The sequence below is a fragment of the Ceratotherium simum genome, chromosome 19 (genome assembly GCF_057802395.1).
Source record: "Ceratotherium simum simum isolate JZ-2026a chromosome 19, ASM5780239v1, whole genome shotgun sequence".
In the NCBI taxonomy this organism is placed as follows: Eukaryota; Metazoa; Chordata; class Mammalia; order Perissodactyla; family Rhinocerotidae; genus Ceratotherium; species Ceratotherium simum.
In genome coordinates, this window is record NC_141918.1 from 1,927,731 (window position 1) to 1,944,621 (window position 16,891).

At 36.5% G+C, this 16,891-nt stretch overlaps 1 protein-coding gene across 1 annotated transcript in view; it reads right to left on the reverse strand.

Moving 5' to 3' along the window:
• Positions 1 to 16,891, reverse strand: part of CDC50A (cell division cycle 50 P4-ATPase accessory subunit A) — a 31,234-nt gene that overhangs the window by 6,452 nt on the left and 7,891 nt on the right. The window contains exons 2-5 of the mRNA XM_004422044.3: positions 8,423 to 8,530; positions 6,085 to 6,192; positions 2,021 to 2,108; positions 831 to 974 (exon numbers count right to left, since the gene is read on the reverse strand). Coding sequence (XP_004422101.1) covers positions 831 to 974; positions 2,021 to 2,108; positions 6,085 to 6,192; positions 8,423 to 8,530 — 448 coding nt within the window. The remainder of the gene's footprint in view (positions 1 to 830; positions 975 to 2,020; positions 2,109 to 6,084; positions 6,193 to 8,422; positions 8,531 to 16,891) is intronic.

Sequence of the window (16,891 nt, forward strand, 5' to 3'; positions counted from 1 at the left end):
ATACAACACACAATCTGGATATTTTTCTTATTTTCAAAGGTATAAATATATTCTTAAAATCTAAGGAAGTCTTAAAATCTAGAGAGAAACCAATTCCTCATGTAACACCTTAACAAATAATTACAAAGATTTGATTGATATCTCAATTAAGAGAATACTAAAAGTAGGCTATTAAGTACATACCAAAAGGTAGATGACTTAATGCAAAGATATAATAGTAAGAAACATTACATTTTAAATTAAGGAGGCATAAAAACAAAAATAAATTTGGACTTATAATTATAACAAATAATTGAGGCTTGTTTAAAGGAAACTTTGCCACAGTTTTAAAAGATTACAGCTGTTGGGGCCAGCCCAGTGGCATAGTGGTTAAGTTCAGTGCGCTCCGCTTCAGCAGCCCAGGGTTCATGGGTTGAGATCCCAGATGAGGACCTACGCCACTCATCAAACCATGGTGTGGCAGCGACCCACATACAAAAAAATAGAGGAAGGCTGCAGAGATGTTAGCTCAGGGCCAGTCTTCCTCAAGCAAAAAGAGGAGGACTGGCCACAGGTGTTAGCTCAGGGCCAATCTTCCTCATCAAAAAAGAAAAAAATTATAGCTGGAAGGTTATAAGAAAATAGTAGAGAAATTCAAGATTAAAAGTATAATTTCCTTTAGAATTTTAGTACATTAGAACATACTACATATTTTATTTAATGTGGTATGAAGAAAAGTTGTTGTTTTTAAAAAAGCATAAACTTAAGATTCTGAAGATAGAAAATGTTAGGTTCTTCATTAAAACTCCTAGCTCATATTATGTTTTAAAGGGATATTCATAATATTTTACCTTTGAATAGTTCTTCTAGGGGTTCTCCTCCAGGAGGATTTCTGAATTTCACATTTTTATCTGTCCACCAAGCAATACCTTTCTTTTTCAAAGGAATAAGCGTAGGATAAGATTCATTGCCAATCAGAAACAATTCTAATGTATCTAAACACAAGAAAAGGAAGACATTGCTAAACATCTATTGAAAATTCATAGTACCTGCTTTACTCTGAGAAATGAGGATCTGGTATTTGCTCCCAATAGTGATTGTAACAGTGTAGGCATATGATGTACATTTGCTCTTGATTATTTATATGTGAATTAAGTATGATAACTTTATAATCCTATATGGACTTCTTTTCCCTCAATGCAGTTTTAGGTTACTTTCCTATATGGCTAGCTAATATGTGATAAGGCCAAATAAACAATTATTAACCAACATTAATCAAACATTAACCCAAACAAAACAATCTTCAAGGTAAATCTACCTCTCCTCCTTTCCTTGGAAAAATGCATTCCTAAATAGCTTCTGGCTTATCCATTGCTCTATCTGTGCTGTCCAATGCAGTAGCCACGGCTACAGAGTCCTTGTAATTCTGGCTAGTCCAAATGAATATGTTTTGTAAGTGTATAATATACATCATAAATCAAAGATTTAATACAAAGAAAAGAATATAAAATACCCATTAATAAGTTTTATATACTAAATATCATTTATATGCCAAAATGAAATTTGGGGCATACTGGGTTCAATAAAATATATTACTAAAATTAATTTCACTTGTTTCTTTTTATTGTTTTTAATGCAACTACTAGAAAACTTAAAATTACATACATGTCTCACATTTATGGTTCATATTATATTTATATCAGACAGTGCTGCTCTAAATGATCAATTGTAGCTTCTTCTTAACGATATAAATATTTGAAGTTGGTGGGAAAGCCTGGCTTTTATTTTATCATGTATGAAATAAAAAGGTTAGCAGAATATCTCTGCTTCTTTCTTCCCAGAGACAGAAATTCATTCTTAAAATACAAGAATTCTCAAAAGAAAATCACAAAGCATTATAATACCCTACTGAATAACTAATTGATATATTTATCTTAGAGTTGTGGAATTTCTCAATCTCATTCATGTTTACTAGATTATCGAATCTGTAATAAGATTATACAAGTTTTTCTAATTATATATGTCTATATCTATACCATACCATTAAACATGCTGTTGGCAATTGCTCCACAAGGAGCAATTGGTTTGTCTTCATTGCTTCGATAAGGCTCACATTCCTTACTGGGATTCTGATGTTTAGAAGGAAAAGAAGGGAGAAATTATTAGCCAGGCTTCTGAGAGAACTATGAGCTAGCCCTAATTACTGATTAAAAATTCAATCCTTAAACAATAAAATAAAATTTTTTTAAAAATTCAATCTCTACATGATTCTCACTTGCAATGCACACAAAACGAGTCTGTATTGTAAACAGACTATAAATAACACCACATTTAAATACCCAAAATATATTCCTTAACATTACTGAATTACCTTTTCAATGTAACCTTTCTTTGCATATACTTTGTCATATAGGCATATATCAAATTGACATTTTTCTTATTTTCATATCAACACAGAAATCATAACCACAAAGAGTTTTCTTTTTTCTGCCCAAGAAAAATTAAGAAGCAGTCTATTGTCAATCCAGTTGTGACATAAAGGAATCTTAACCTGGAAGTAACGAGACTGGAGGTTTTCGCTCCAGCTATCTACTGTCTGACTTCGGGCAAGTCCCTTGATTTATCCGGGCCTCACATATAAAATGAACATGTTCAACTAGATAATCTCAGGTTTTGTAATTCTGGGTTAAATCCCATTTCAAAGCAAGGAAGGAAGGAGAGGAGGAACAAAGGAAGAAAGGAAGGAAGGGGGTCTAATGTAATACAGATTCCTAGAATATACCAATCTTCTTTAAATTGTGCAGCCAGGTACAAGGAAAAAGAAAATGGTGACAAGACAAAGAGCTCTTGCCTGTCCTCCAGATTTGGTTTTGACTTAGTCCCTACTGAAGGGAGGGGACTAAGGAGATGCGGCAGCTGCAGGGCTCAACTAGAGATTCTATCAAGCCTGAGATTAGGCATATGTCCGAGTTGTTCTGGGACTCCAAGGCAACATTAAGCCATGTCTCAAAACACATAAACAGACCAAGATATTCTAAATTTGAAATTAACTAGACCTAGTTAGGCCTCACAGGGCTATTCCCTTCCCAACCAACCTTGATTTATATTTACAGTCTCTATGGCTAGACTGGAAACAAAACTGCATGAGTGAAAAGGACAGGAGAAAGCTAAGGAAACATGCAGCAGGGATCTCATAAACTCTTTAATATTTGACTTCTCAGCTTTTTGGTCCCTAAGCCATCTAGATTTATCAAGTTAGTATTCTGAGACCACGAAGACAGACAATATAAGTTAGTACTCTGAGACCATGAAGATAGACAATATATAACTGGCTTATTAGAATCTTTGATGAAAATTGTGATTTCAAAAAAAAGATTATTAAATGTAAATAAACATTCAGTAGGCCAAATATATTCTAGCCACGAAATTCTTAAGGAAGTTTTAAAAGAAAATACCATTTACTATCTATGTGTCAGGTACCAAACTAAGCAACCCTAGGTACTTTGTGTAACTGGCTTAGGTAAGCCATTTAACGAGTACCTAATATGTACTACATACCATGCAAGGTGCTATAAACAGAAAAATGAAAAAAATATAAGTCCCTGCTTCTAAGCGGCTCACAATATAATAGAGGAACAGACCCATATACAACCAACTATAAGAGCCATGATAAAGGTGTATATATTCATTCAACCTATATTTATTAAATGCCTACCACATTCTAGGCAACGGCTAGGCGCTTGGTATACGGTGATTAAACAAAGTCATGCTCCCTGCCCTCATGAGCTTACAGTTAGGAAGACAGAAGATAAATAAGTAAACAAATATATAATTGCAAATTGCAGTAAGTGTTATGAAAATGCTATGCAAGTAATCAATGCGGGGAGGGTAGGAGGAGCTACTTTAGAATCTATGAGAAGGAAAAGTTTGTCTCTAGTGGTAGTATCATATAAATTAAGACCTAAAGAAGAGTAGGAGACAGCCATATGAAAAGCATGCAGAAAAAGAGTTTTAAGCAGGGAGAACAGTACATGCCATTGAGAAAGAACATGATATTTCTGAGAAGGTAAACGGTGAATGTAGTCAGAGCATAGAATAAGGAGAATGACATAAAAGACTGGAGAGTCATGCATAGCTCAGATCATCCTGAGATTTTACTCCAAGTGCTAGTAAACTGTTGAAAGATTTTAAGCAGAGAAGTGGTATTAATACTTTTTTAAAGATCACTATAGCAGCTATGTAGAAAATGGCCTGGAAAGGAAGGGCAAGAATGGATGATGTGGGGAGACAGTTTGTTAAGCAAAGTGAGAAGGGACTTGGAACAGGGTATGAATGAAGTAAATACGTAAAGAAGCTATTCTGCATCAAAGGCACTAAAGAAAACAGCAGGCCTTGAAACCGAGAGGATTCCAGGGAAAAGAGTAAAAACTGCATCCTAGGCAAATGAAATGTAAATGCCAAAAAGGCAGATTACTTGTGTCACCAGGCATGGTCAGGGAGTAGCATACATGGCCCAGGGCAGCCAGCCCAAAGGCACATTAAAAATAGAGCATAAAACAATGAGGCTGGAGTGGTTGGTTGATATCATTTTGTGAAGGGCCTTACACACAATGTTAAGTAACTTGGACTTTAATCTGTCCATTTTTAAAATCTTTAAGATTTCTGAAAGTCATCTGGTCTTAAAAATCACATTTTGGTCTAGTCCAGAGATTAATAAATGACAGCCTGCAGGCCAAATCCAGCTTACCAACTGTTTTTGTAAATTAAGTTTCATCAGAACACAGCTATGTCTATTAATTTAAGTACTGTCTACAGCTGCTTGCACTCTACAAGGGCAGAGGTGAGCAGCTGCAACAGAGACTACATGACCCACAAAGCCGAGAATATTTACTATTTGGTCCTTTATAGAAAAAATTCATCAATCTTTAGTCTAGTCAACATGTGCTTGCAGTTTGTAAGAAAAGAACCCATCTCAGCTTCTTTTCCCCTCAGTGAAGACAGCATGTATCTAAATAAAAGAATTGTAAAATTAACCATCACTTCCGGGTCTTTGAACCCACCCAATCTACGATCCCAATCAATAAATTCAAAAAGGTCTGAGGAATTTATTTGGTGTGTCTCACAGGACATCACCTTCTCTGGATGTGAGTCCTAAAAATTAGATCCCACAGAGTAAACACTACACGGATTGCAAAAATTGCAGACCTAACCAGAATCTTTAAATAGACTTGTTATTTCTTAAGATCCCAAACATCAAGACTAGCAAAAAAACCAATAAGGATAACCTAGGGCAGCTATAATGCTTACCAGGACCATTCTGGTCACATTATGGTCCTAAATTGCATTCTAAGAGATACACGGTTTCTGAGAGATCCTAAACTGCTCAGGGACTTTGAAGGTTTGCTGCATTGGTATCAATAACATAAAATACTTGGGCACCAACCACTACTATGGAAAGCTGAACAATAGTCAGGAAACTAAGATCCTCTAGTCCACAGATTCCCAAACCAGGCTGGGCATCAGAAGGGAAGCTTGTTGAAAACAGGTATTTTAAAGTTCTGCTCCTGTAGACAATGACATATTAGACTTAGAAGAATTCTGGAATCTATATTTTCAAAAAGCTCCTCAGACAGTTTTTCAGTCACCCATCCTTTAGACTTAATTATTACTCAGGCTTCCCACAAGTTAAAAAATGGAGAGCATACATGTTTGACTCTAAAACACAATCTCAAAAATTAAAAGTAGCTTATTTACATACTCCTACTTAGTATAATAATGAACAAACCCAAACAGAACAAATTATATGCCCAGAATGCAAGACTCATCAAAATGCCATTACAAACCGATTAATAAAGCAAAAATCTCAATGACACTACTAGAAACAAGGAGGTAGTAATGGTCCTCTGGTTGTAAAGAAATCATTAATCTGTGCAAATTCCAGCGACAAAAAGTTTTCAACTAAAAACCCTCACTAAACAACTATAAACAACAAGTAACACTTTAATTTCATCCTAACATTATCAAATCGAACATTTCTAACTGAACAATTACCACACGTTCTTATTTCATAGATACCACATTTTCATTTTCCATCATCTTACTTACAAGTAAAGCACTAGGATCTCCATTTAGTTGACTATCATCTCGAGATTTCACATAACGACGATGGTTTTGATAGAAATTAGACAGTCCATAATACATAAACACATTGCCCTAGAGAAACACAAAGCGAAAAATTTTTCATATAAAACTGTTGAGTACAAACTTGTTTCAAGCATACATAAAAGCTATGTAATTTGGACTTTACTAGTTTAGAAATTGTGATAACCTAAAACAGGCACTAGGGTGAATTCTACCAGTATTTAGCAATCTAAAATGGTACAAATTGTAAATAAGGTTAAAGAAGGTATGTTACAAAAATCCAAGAGTAAACTTTGAAAATATCCTTAAAGACTTCAAAGAAGTACTATTTACATTAAAAAACAAAACAAAACAAAAATCCTCAAGGAATCTATTAGCCTATTCTGATCTACTTTCAATTTAGAATTTTCTCTAATTCAGATTGGTCTTCACCCAATAAGCATCAACTTTTCAAAGGGATAATGGTCAAACTTTCATTTATTGCCCAAGTAAATTCTGAACTTGAATTTGGACATAATACATTTCTCAATAGGAAACTATACAATACTAGTAATTAATAAATTAACAGTAAAGTATCTAAGATAATGAGTCACTTCATAATAAAGAAAAGTAATGTATTCAGTGGAGACAACTTTGAAATAACTTGGGAAAGAAGGGTAACCTACATACACTATAAGTATTTAGAAGATGCTATGAAGCCATCTTGAATGACTAAGATTTTTAGAGGCAGCAAAACATTAAGCTATTTTCTCCTTTCTGGTTGCTACCTCTATTGTCTATAATTTTATCCTCAATTAAAAGGAATTCAGAAAAAAAGAATTTAATAACATTTTGTGTATGCTTTATTTGATTTGCTATTTTCATATAACAATCATTTATTTAAAATTTGATTTTCAAATGTCAAATTATGCAAACTTTCCCATTCTATATAAAGAAAATGTTTACATGGAAACCTTTTATTTATTTATTTATTTGTGGTTATCAAAATTGTATCACAGAAACAGACAAAGAATATGCTTTAAAAAACAGTGTCATCTCAATTAAGAAGCAGTACAGTAGAGTCAACTTACAAACTAGAAAAAGATGCTTTCAGTGAATACTGAGACAAAATAACTTACTTGTTCTCTGAAAAGGCTTTAGTCCAATTCAAAGTTTGGGCTTGTGAAGGAACACAGAGCCCGCAAAGAATGGATCTGAGGATGATCACCTTTGCAGAAGAGAAGTTGTGAAATAAGTGTTTTGAATGGGGGAGGAAACTAACGGAGCTTCTCAATGATTACAAGTTTCTTTCATTTCTTTAATTCTGCCTGTTCTGACAAAAGCAGAACTTAATGTATCTTTACAGTTTGTCCATAACTTTGAAAAAGAATAGAATTTTTATTAAGGTGTTTTAAATTTATATCTGCTGAAACAAAGTAAAATAATTAAATTTCTGTCTTTCCTCAAATTTATTTTCATGTTTTTCAAAAGGCAGCGTTCCTGTCCTTCACCTCAGTGCAGGAGCACCTTCAACCACTAGATGGCAACCACCTTCCAGGGACTACAAAAGCCATCACTACCTTTAAGAAAATTTACAGTGTAGAAAAATCTAAAGTTAGCATGTACTGAAGCAGTTTTGCTCCCTGAAGAATAAACAATTTTTTTAAGCTCAATTTTCAGGTAAAAGAGAGCACAAGCTGGTCTTGCCATGCCTACTGTGAATCTTTATGTCCTTTAGCATTTGCTCAGTTCCCAAGAACGACAGATAAGGGTGAATGCACAAAGCACACAGATAGACCACACACACACACACACACACACACACACACACAGATGGTGTTCTAACCACTTATCAAGACATAAAAGATGAATAAGGTTTCACTAATGTTTGCGTTTATAATGCTTCATATCTGATAGAAAAATAACACAATTCAACGATGGGTGAATTAGTATTTATTTTCTAAAGTAAAACTTGTTTTAGCATTAAGAGGCAAAACAATTTGAGCAATAATTTTTAAAATACAAATAGATGTAAACTTGATACAAAATTGATTTGGAGTTATAACATTTTCCAGTGAAAGGATAAAATATGATGTTTTAAATTTACTTTATAAAGTACTAAACTATTTAAATACTACATGTATTTAATTACCAGACAGCATAATGCAATAGCCAAACAAAACAATCTTCCTCAAAAGCGTGTATAGACTCCAGTAAATTAGTTACTTCTCTACAAAAAGAAAATAAGTAGTAAAAAAAATTTAACACATATCAGTATTTTCAAAAGCATGGCTTTTCTAACAAATTACTTGGGAATACAGACCTCAAATGACTGTTCCAGTGTGAAGTTAATGGTACAAACACAAGGTGTCACATCCGGAGACAAACATTTACTGCAGGGACTGGAAGGGTCTGTTCCAGTATAATCAATCTGCAAGAGAAAAATATAACTAAGCACTTCCTCGGAAAGTGGATACACTCTGAATAACTTGCTAGTAGAGGGAAAAAATGAGTCCAATGAAGCAATCTGTAGCACAGAAAAAAATCTGGTTTTAAGGTCATCTGTTTATTTTTATAGTGTGAAGTAGTAAAAACTAGAAAGGGTCCTACGTTATTCCACTGGCTCATCTTTCTAATCTAAGTAATGTCCTCTCTCCTTTTTACCAAAAGAATCCGATTTATGCATAAAAGCATAAAGATAAAGTTCAAACTGCATGATGTATAAAGATTTAAATAGCTATAAAGTCTAAACAATTAAAGCACCCAATACAAAGATCAGTAAATCAGTTATTGCTCTTAAATCTTCCAGTCTGAAATACTTTTCAGTCGTCTCAGCTTTCCATGGTACATTTTCAAATTTAAAAAAAAAAACAACACAAGGGCTACCATTTTTTTAAAACCTGGTGTTGAATAATAATTTGTCTTGTCTTTGTCTTGGGTTCCTGGCAGGAAACTTTTAAAACCCTTGACATTTCCCCGGTGATAGAAGTGTATTTATTTTTGATAAGGCCCTTGATTCACACTAGAGTTTATGATAACAAGATGGCTCAGGATGGGGGTGGGTCACCAGAAAGACTAGATGTGAATAGAGACTTTGGTTTAGCCCAACCTCTGGGGAAAGAGGGAAGGCTGGAAATTCAGTTCAATCATGTGGCCAATATTTAATCAATCATGCCCACATCCTGAAATCACAACAAAAACTCGGGAGACTGAAGCACAGCGGAGCTTCCTGGTTGGTTAACACATTGATGGGCCAGGGGAGTGATGTGTCCTGACTCTACAGGGAAAGGGCACAAAGCTCTGCAGTCAGGACCCTCCCAGACCTCACCTTATGTGTCTCTTCATGTAGCTGGTTCTAATTTATATTGTTTCTAATAAAATTGTAAGTACAGCCTTTTCCTGAGTTCTGTGAATCATTCCAGCAAATTATTGAACCTGACAGGGGTCACAGGAACCCCCTGGATTTATAGGCAGTTCGTCAGAAGTGCAGGTAGCCTGGAGACCACTGAACTTGCAACTGGCATCTGAAGCAAAGGCATTCTTGAGAGGGTGGGGTCTTGGGAACTGCCCGGATTTGTAGCTAGCTGGTCAGGAGTGGGGGTACCTGACTTGCAGCTGGTGTCTGAAGTGGTGGCGGTCTTGTTGGGGATCATGCCCTTATACCTGGGGAGTCTGACACTAACTCAGGGTGGTTAGTGCCAGAACTGAATTGCAGTACACAAGCTAGTGCCAGAAGACCTGGCCTGATAGCTAAAATAAGAGCCTTTTTTTCCATTATAAGAATTTTTTTTAATAGATTTTATTTTGTAGAGCAGTTTTAGGTTCACAGCAAAACTGAGTGGAAAGTACAGAGATCTCATATACTTCCTGCCCTCACACATACACAACCTCCCCAATTATCAGTATCCCCCACCAGAGTGGTACTTTTGTTATAATTGAGGATTCTACACTGACACATCATTATCACCCAAAGGCCATAGGTTACATTAAGATTCACTCTCGATGTTGTACATTCCACAGGTTTTGACAAATGTATAATGATATGTATACATCATCATAATATCACACAGAATAGTTTGACTGCCTTAAAAATCCTCTGTACTCTGTCTATTCATCCCTCCTTTCCCCCCAACCCCTGGCAACCACTGATCTATTTACTGTTTCTGTAGTTTTGCCTCTTCCAGAATGTCACTGAGTTGGAATCATCCAGTATATAGCCTTTTTGGATTGGCCTCTTTCACTTAGTGAGATGCACTGAAGGCTCCTCCATGTCTTTTCATGGCTTGATAGCACATTTCTTTTTAGCACTGAATATTATTCCATTTTCTGGATGTACCACAGATTATTTATCCATGCGTCTACTACAGGACATCTTGGTTGCTTCCAAGTTTTGGCAGTTATGAATAAAGCTGCTATAAACATCTGTATGCAGGTTTTTGTGTGGACATAGGTTTTCAGCCCTTTTGGGCACGGAATTGGAATGCTGGATTGTATGGTAAGAATATGTTTCGTTTTCTAAGAGATTGCCAAACTGTCTTCCAAAGTGGCTATGCCATTTTGCATTCCCACCAGCAATGAATGAGTGCTCCACATCTTTGCCAGCATGTAGTGTTGTCAAAGTGTTTTGGATTTGTCACCATTCTAATAGGTGTGTAGTGGTATCTTACTGTTGTTTTAATTTGCAATTCCCTAATGATAATGATGATAAGCATCTTTCATATGCAAGTCAGGTACCCCCACTTCCTTGCCATCTGTATATTACGGACTAAATGTTCGCGTCCTCCTAAAACTCATATGTTTAAGCCCTAATTCCCAACGTGATGGTATTCCGAGGTGTGGCCTTTGGAAAGGTAATCAGGTTTAGACGAGTTCATGAAGGTAGAGCCCTCATGATGGGATTAATGCCCCTAATAAAAGAAGAGAGACCAAAGCTCTTTCTCTCTCTCATGGTGAGGACAGAGCAAGAAGGTGGCCATCTGTAAGCCAGGAAGAGGGTCCTCACTAGGAACTAAATCTTGGACTTCCCCACCTCAAGCACTGTGAGAAATGACTATCTGCTGTTTAAGCCAATTAGTTTATGGTATTTTGTTATAGAAGCCCAAGCTGAAGAAGATATTGTATATTTTCTTTGGTGAAGTGTCTGTTCAGGTCTTTTGTCCATTTTTTAATCAGGTTGTTCATTTTCTTACTGCTGAGTATTAAGAGTTCCTTGCCCTTTATCAGATATGTCTTTTAAAAATATTTCTCCCATTCTGTGGCTTATCTTCTCACTCTCTTGATAAGAATCTTATGATGAATAGCTCTAATTAATTATCTTTACCTTAACAAAGTAAAAAAAATTAGCCATCTAATCTTTATTTCTAAACCTGAACATTTAATCTTTATGTGTGGATGTTCAATTTCTCTTTATAAAAGAATAAAATTTGTATATAGAAAATAATCTAATTGCATCTAATTGCAACATCTAATTACTTTTCAAAAACCAAAAAACTACTTAATAAAACTTAGTTTTGTCAAATTCTGATATAATCTATTGAAATGCTCTCTGTCAAAGCATATTTGTTTACTAATGAAACTGTTTAGAGAAAATTTCCATTCATTGCAAATATCTAAGAGAAGCTAGGCACATAACTAAAACAAGCTGGAAACACAGGTCTCCTAAATGAAGAGAGACAAACACAGGTAATTTTTCATTAGACCTCTTGGGCCACAACTTTCTATTCAGGGCCTCTTCATGCACAATATTCCACTTAAAAGCCAAGTTTTATGATTTTGAAGAGATGAAAGAAAAGAGACCATTTAGAAGAGTGAACTATATTTAAAAATTTACATTAAATTTTTTATTTAAAAATTTTGCACATTTTCTCTTTCTTTTTTAAGACTAATTTAAGGATTGAAAAAAAAAAAAAGTTGCCAGCTGGGCCTACTACCATATTGTATACCTTTGAACAGAAACGTCTCAAATCACTCTCTTTCAAAATAGTTTCTAGAAAAAGTAGGAAAGAAAGACCATCAGTTGTGATTGAGCAAGGATATACATTCTTTATTTAACTGAACAAAAATAATTAATATGATGGAATTAAAATCTAGTATATTAAAACCAAACATTTTATTGGAACCAAGAATAACTGCTGCATATTAAATTATACTTCAACAAAATCAAAAAATAGCTATAACATTTTCATCACAAGCTTTTGATTATAATTTTTAAATTGTACAAAAAATTCCATGTCTCTTGATTCCAGGAAAATCTGAAAGGAATGTTAAAAAAAAATCATTATCATTAACATATTAAGCTTGACCATGATATAAGGTACAAGGTAGATACAAAAGCAATCATATCTTATGCCTAGTCAATATAGTGTACACAGCCCTTTCTATTATACACATATGTCATCTGATCCTCACCAAAATCCTATAATGTTCTCTCTCTTTTACACAGAAAGAACACATTCAGAAACTTGTGCAAGGTCACACAAAGAGCAATAGCTGGTGCTGGGCTAGAACCAACGATTTCTGACTCCAAGCCCAATGTGCTTTCTACTAAACTGTTTACTCAAGAACAGTCAGTCCCCTCCATACCAGCTCAACACAAGGTTGACACAAGGGAAGCCAGATTGTAGAAAAGAAACCATATTGTAACTTTGAACCACCTCTGACTGACTAACTCTGCAGGATATGCACCCTCCAAGAGATCTAACTGCTCCATAGATTTTATGACCCCTGCTGTGCATGTACCTCCCAGCTGCAATAAAACGGTAACTTTATTCTTTTGAGTTCCTTAGGAATGTGATGACCCCAGCACAGAGAGCCTGTCTGGTGTGGCACTCCTAGTCTGTTAACACCAGAGGCTGAATATTCCTAACCCCCTCCCCTATAACCCACTGGCCTAAATAAACAACTGCTTCAAGATTCTGTGCCCCCCTGAAAATGGTTCTTTAGGACACTAGGCCCCCCATCTTCTGATCTGCTAGCTTATGGCTTAATAAAATGCCCTTTCTCTACCACCATCTTGCCTCTTAATGACTGGCTTTTGTCTTGCGGTGAGCTGATCATGCCCTTTATGCGGTAACACCCTTGCCCTCTAGAAGACTACTTTATCAAAGACAGCACATGAACACAAAGAAAACTACTGTAAATGCTAAGTGCCAAAGTGAATAGTAAAGAGGACAGTAAGTACTAGATGGACCACTATTTTCTTACTGAGAAGAAAAAAGGATTTGAACTGAGCCATAAAAAATAAAAGAACGAACAAAGAAAAGAGGGGGCACATGGAGAAGCAAGAAGGTAGAGAGCAGAGGCACATTTAAGGACAATGAGCATCAACACTTTGGATTTGTGGAGAGTCTTCATGTTGGAAGGAAATGAGACAAGGCTAAGAGGGTAAACTGGAGCCATAATGATACGCCGTGCTATACTGGCTACTGTTTATTAAACATACACTAAGTGCCAGACATTACACATAAGCACTTAAGACACATCACCTAGTTAAAAAGTACAACAGTCCTGCAAAGTTTGTTCTTATTTTCCTTATACATAGGAAACTGCCATTTAGGAAGGTTTAGTAATTTTCCCAAGATCACCTAGCTAGTAACTATGAGCAAGAATCTGAACCCAGCTCTGCCTTTCCACAAAATCTATGCTCTTTCCACCATACTGTGCCCTCTCACACAATGGACATATCATCCTTTCTGATGTACGAACTCAGAATCTCCAGATTATGAAAATGAAGAAAAATCTCTGGGGGATAATTGTGATTTTTATTGTTATTAAGCTGCCCAGCATCCAAACACACTTCCAAGTATTGTGGAATTCTCCATTTTGAGAGTTTTGGAGGGAGGCAGGGCTCCATCTTCCACTTCAGAAGCCAAAGGGGTAAACAAGCCCTCCCTCTCCCTAACCCTAGGCAGCCAGTACAAAAGCATAAGATCTGGATCAATCTTGATTGAGTCTGGATGACTAAATCTCCATATAAGTCACTGAATCTTGGATGACCAAGACAAGAGCGGGCGGGATTAGATTTGCAGCCGCTGCGTTAGTCTAGCAGGGAGACCTCGGCGGCAACTGTGGCATCTGAACCAGTTTCTGCTTCCAAACTTGCTTCACTTCCCACCTGTCTCCACACCTGATACTCTAGACTTCCCATCCATTTTGTGTGAGAGCTACCCAATCTCCCTCTAATAAATTCCTTTCTTGTGTAAACTACCCAGAGTTGGTTTCTGCTACTGACAAGAAAGTCTCTGAAAGTTAAGTAACCCTGAGTGTTAAAAATGACCTGCAGGAAGTAAGGAATTGGACAGATTTTTGAGGAGGCTAACATAATCAAATATTTGTATAAGAACAGATTTACAAAGAGCCTACAAGGGTTGGCCCAGTGGCGCAAGGGGTTGAGTGCACGCGCTCGGCTTTGGCGGCTCGGGGTTCGCCGGTTCGGATCCCGGGCACGCACCGACGCACCGCCTGGCAAGCCATGCTGTGGCGGCGTCCCATATAAAGTGGAGGAAGATGGGCATGGATGTTAGCCCAGGGTCAGTCTTCCTCAGCAAAAAGAGGAGGATTGGCAGATGTTAGCTCAGGGCCGATCTTCCTCACAAAAATAAATAAACAAAAAGAGTCTAGAAAAGGAGACTTTCATTTCTTCCTGAATGCCCCATCATAAAGTAATTATTCATTAATTTAATATTTACTGAGTGCCTGTACATTCTAGGCAATGGGGACTCAGCCCAGTACTGAACCTCATGGAGCTCAGAGTCTAACACAGAAAACAGTCATTAAAATGAAACTGATGTCTTGATAAAAGAAGTACAGGTACTATGGGAACACATAACCTAATCAGCAGTCAGCAAATTTCTCCATGAGGGCTGATGAGTGGATGTTATCTACAGATAGACAGTACCAAAAGGAACTATATTTCTAATTGAGGGCTTAGCACATGAACAAATCCAAAAGATACATGAATTTAGGACTTAAAGCTCTGACTTAGAGATAAAAATAGAGAATTAATCAGGGGTTCTCCAGTTAACATATCTAATTTTTCTACGGTGTCCATTTATAAAACAATTGGCAATCACTAATAAAGAAAATTTAGGTCTCAAAAACCAGAGTAGAAGCTAAAGGGTAGCTTTTGTGACTTTGAACTACTATAAACTAGAACAGTGTGGCCCAAGTGACAAAATGTGGATAGAGCTGTGGAGAGGGCCATTCCAGCACTGTTCTAGAATTCTTAGTAATGGCAGCATTGAAAGCTTTAGGAGATAGCACCTTCGCACAGACACTGGTCCACGCCTGAGGTACAGCAACACCAGCAGCAGCAAGGAAGCTCATTCAGTTGACATCAGCTAGGGGGTTCAGCCAGGGGGTAGGAAGGTCATGACATTAGCCCTGCTCAGGTGACTAGAGCAGGTACTTGAGCTTTATGAGTCATGCTAGTGGCAACCACAGCAGCTAATTTCTCTCCTTTGTCACTGAGAGATATTAAGCAAAAAGAGAAGGCTGTAAAGGCTGAGTAGGCGTCCAGGATCTTGCCTCAGAGGAAGTAATGCAAGTTACATTCCTTCCTACCCAAGGCTCAAAAATGAGGGCTATCACTGAGTTTTCCACAGAAGTTACTAGGATTGTAGACTGAGTAACTGTATAATCCAGGCCCTAGTAGGAAGGAAGGCGGGTATGGACTGTCACGGTGAGAGAGGTAAAAGGGGCACAGCAAGGCAGCAGGGTCTCCTTGAGTACTGAACAACATTTTTTAAAGTATTTAAAATGCTTTCTTTTTATTAAATAGGTAATAAATCAATATATAAAAATTCCCCTCAAAAATGCTCATCAGATAAAGGGGGTGGAAGAAAGAAAGAAAATCCATATTTAAATTATTTAGAGCCTCTTCAAAGTTAGCAGTTGAATGAATTTTTTAAAAATTCAGTCACTCTATTTTATTTTTGAAGATTAATTTAAAAAAAACAAAAGCTGAGTTCTAAACTTATAGCTACAGAACAAGTTTAATCCTTTATATCCTAATAAAATTCTATGGGTCATATGAAATCTGTTATGTTTCCATAAATTAAAGAATTTGAGTGGGAACCATACACAAAGTTTTTACTTCTAATTCAATCAGTAAGCCTCAATCTCACACTTGGAAATGAATAATGAATGAATCAGGTAACATATAAATGTAAATTATTTTTGAAGAAACGGCAGCAATAGCAAAACTAGCTATTATTTCCCAAATGTCTACTCCATGCCAGAACTGTTCTTAATCTTTTACAGAGGAAATTTACATTCAGAGGTTAAATGACTGTCCAAAACCAAACAGCTGGTATGTGACTGTATTCGTTTTCTAGGGCTGCTGTAACAAATTACCACAAACTAGGTGTCTTAGAATAAGTGAAATTATTCTCTTACAGTTCTGGAGGCTAAAAGACTGCTTTCAAGGTGTCAGCAGGGCTATACTCCCTCGGAGACCCTGGGTAGAATCCTTCCTTGCCTTTCTAGCCTCTGGCAGTGGCCAGCATTTCTCTGTGTTCTTCGGCTTGCAGCTAAGTCATCTCCACTCTGCCTCTGTCACCTGATTTTCCCTATGTCTCTGTCCTCACATCATCTTCCCTCTGCACATATCTGTCTCTTCTTATAAGGACACCAGTCATACCGGATAGGAGCCCACCCAAATGACCTCATCTGGACTTGATGACATCTGCAATGATTCTATTTCCAAATAAAGTCGCAGTCACAGGTACTAGGAGTTAGGATTTCAACATCTTTTTGGAGGATACAAATCAATCAATAACAGTGATAGAATCAT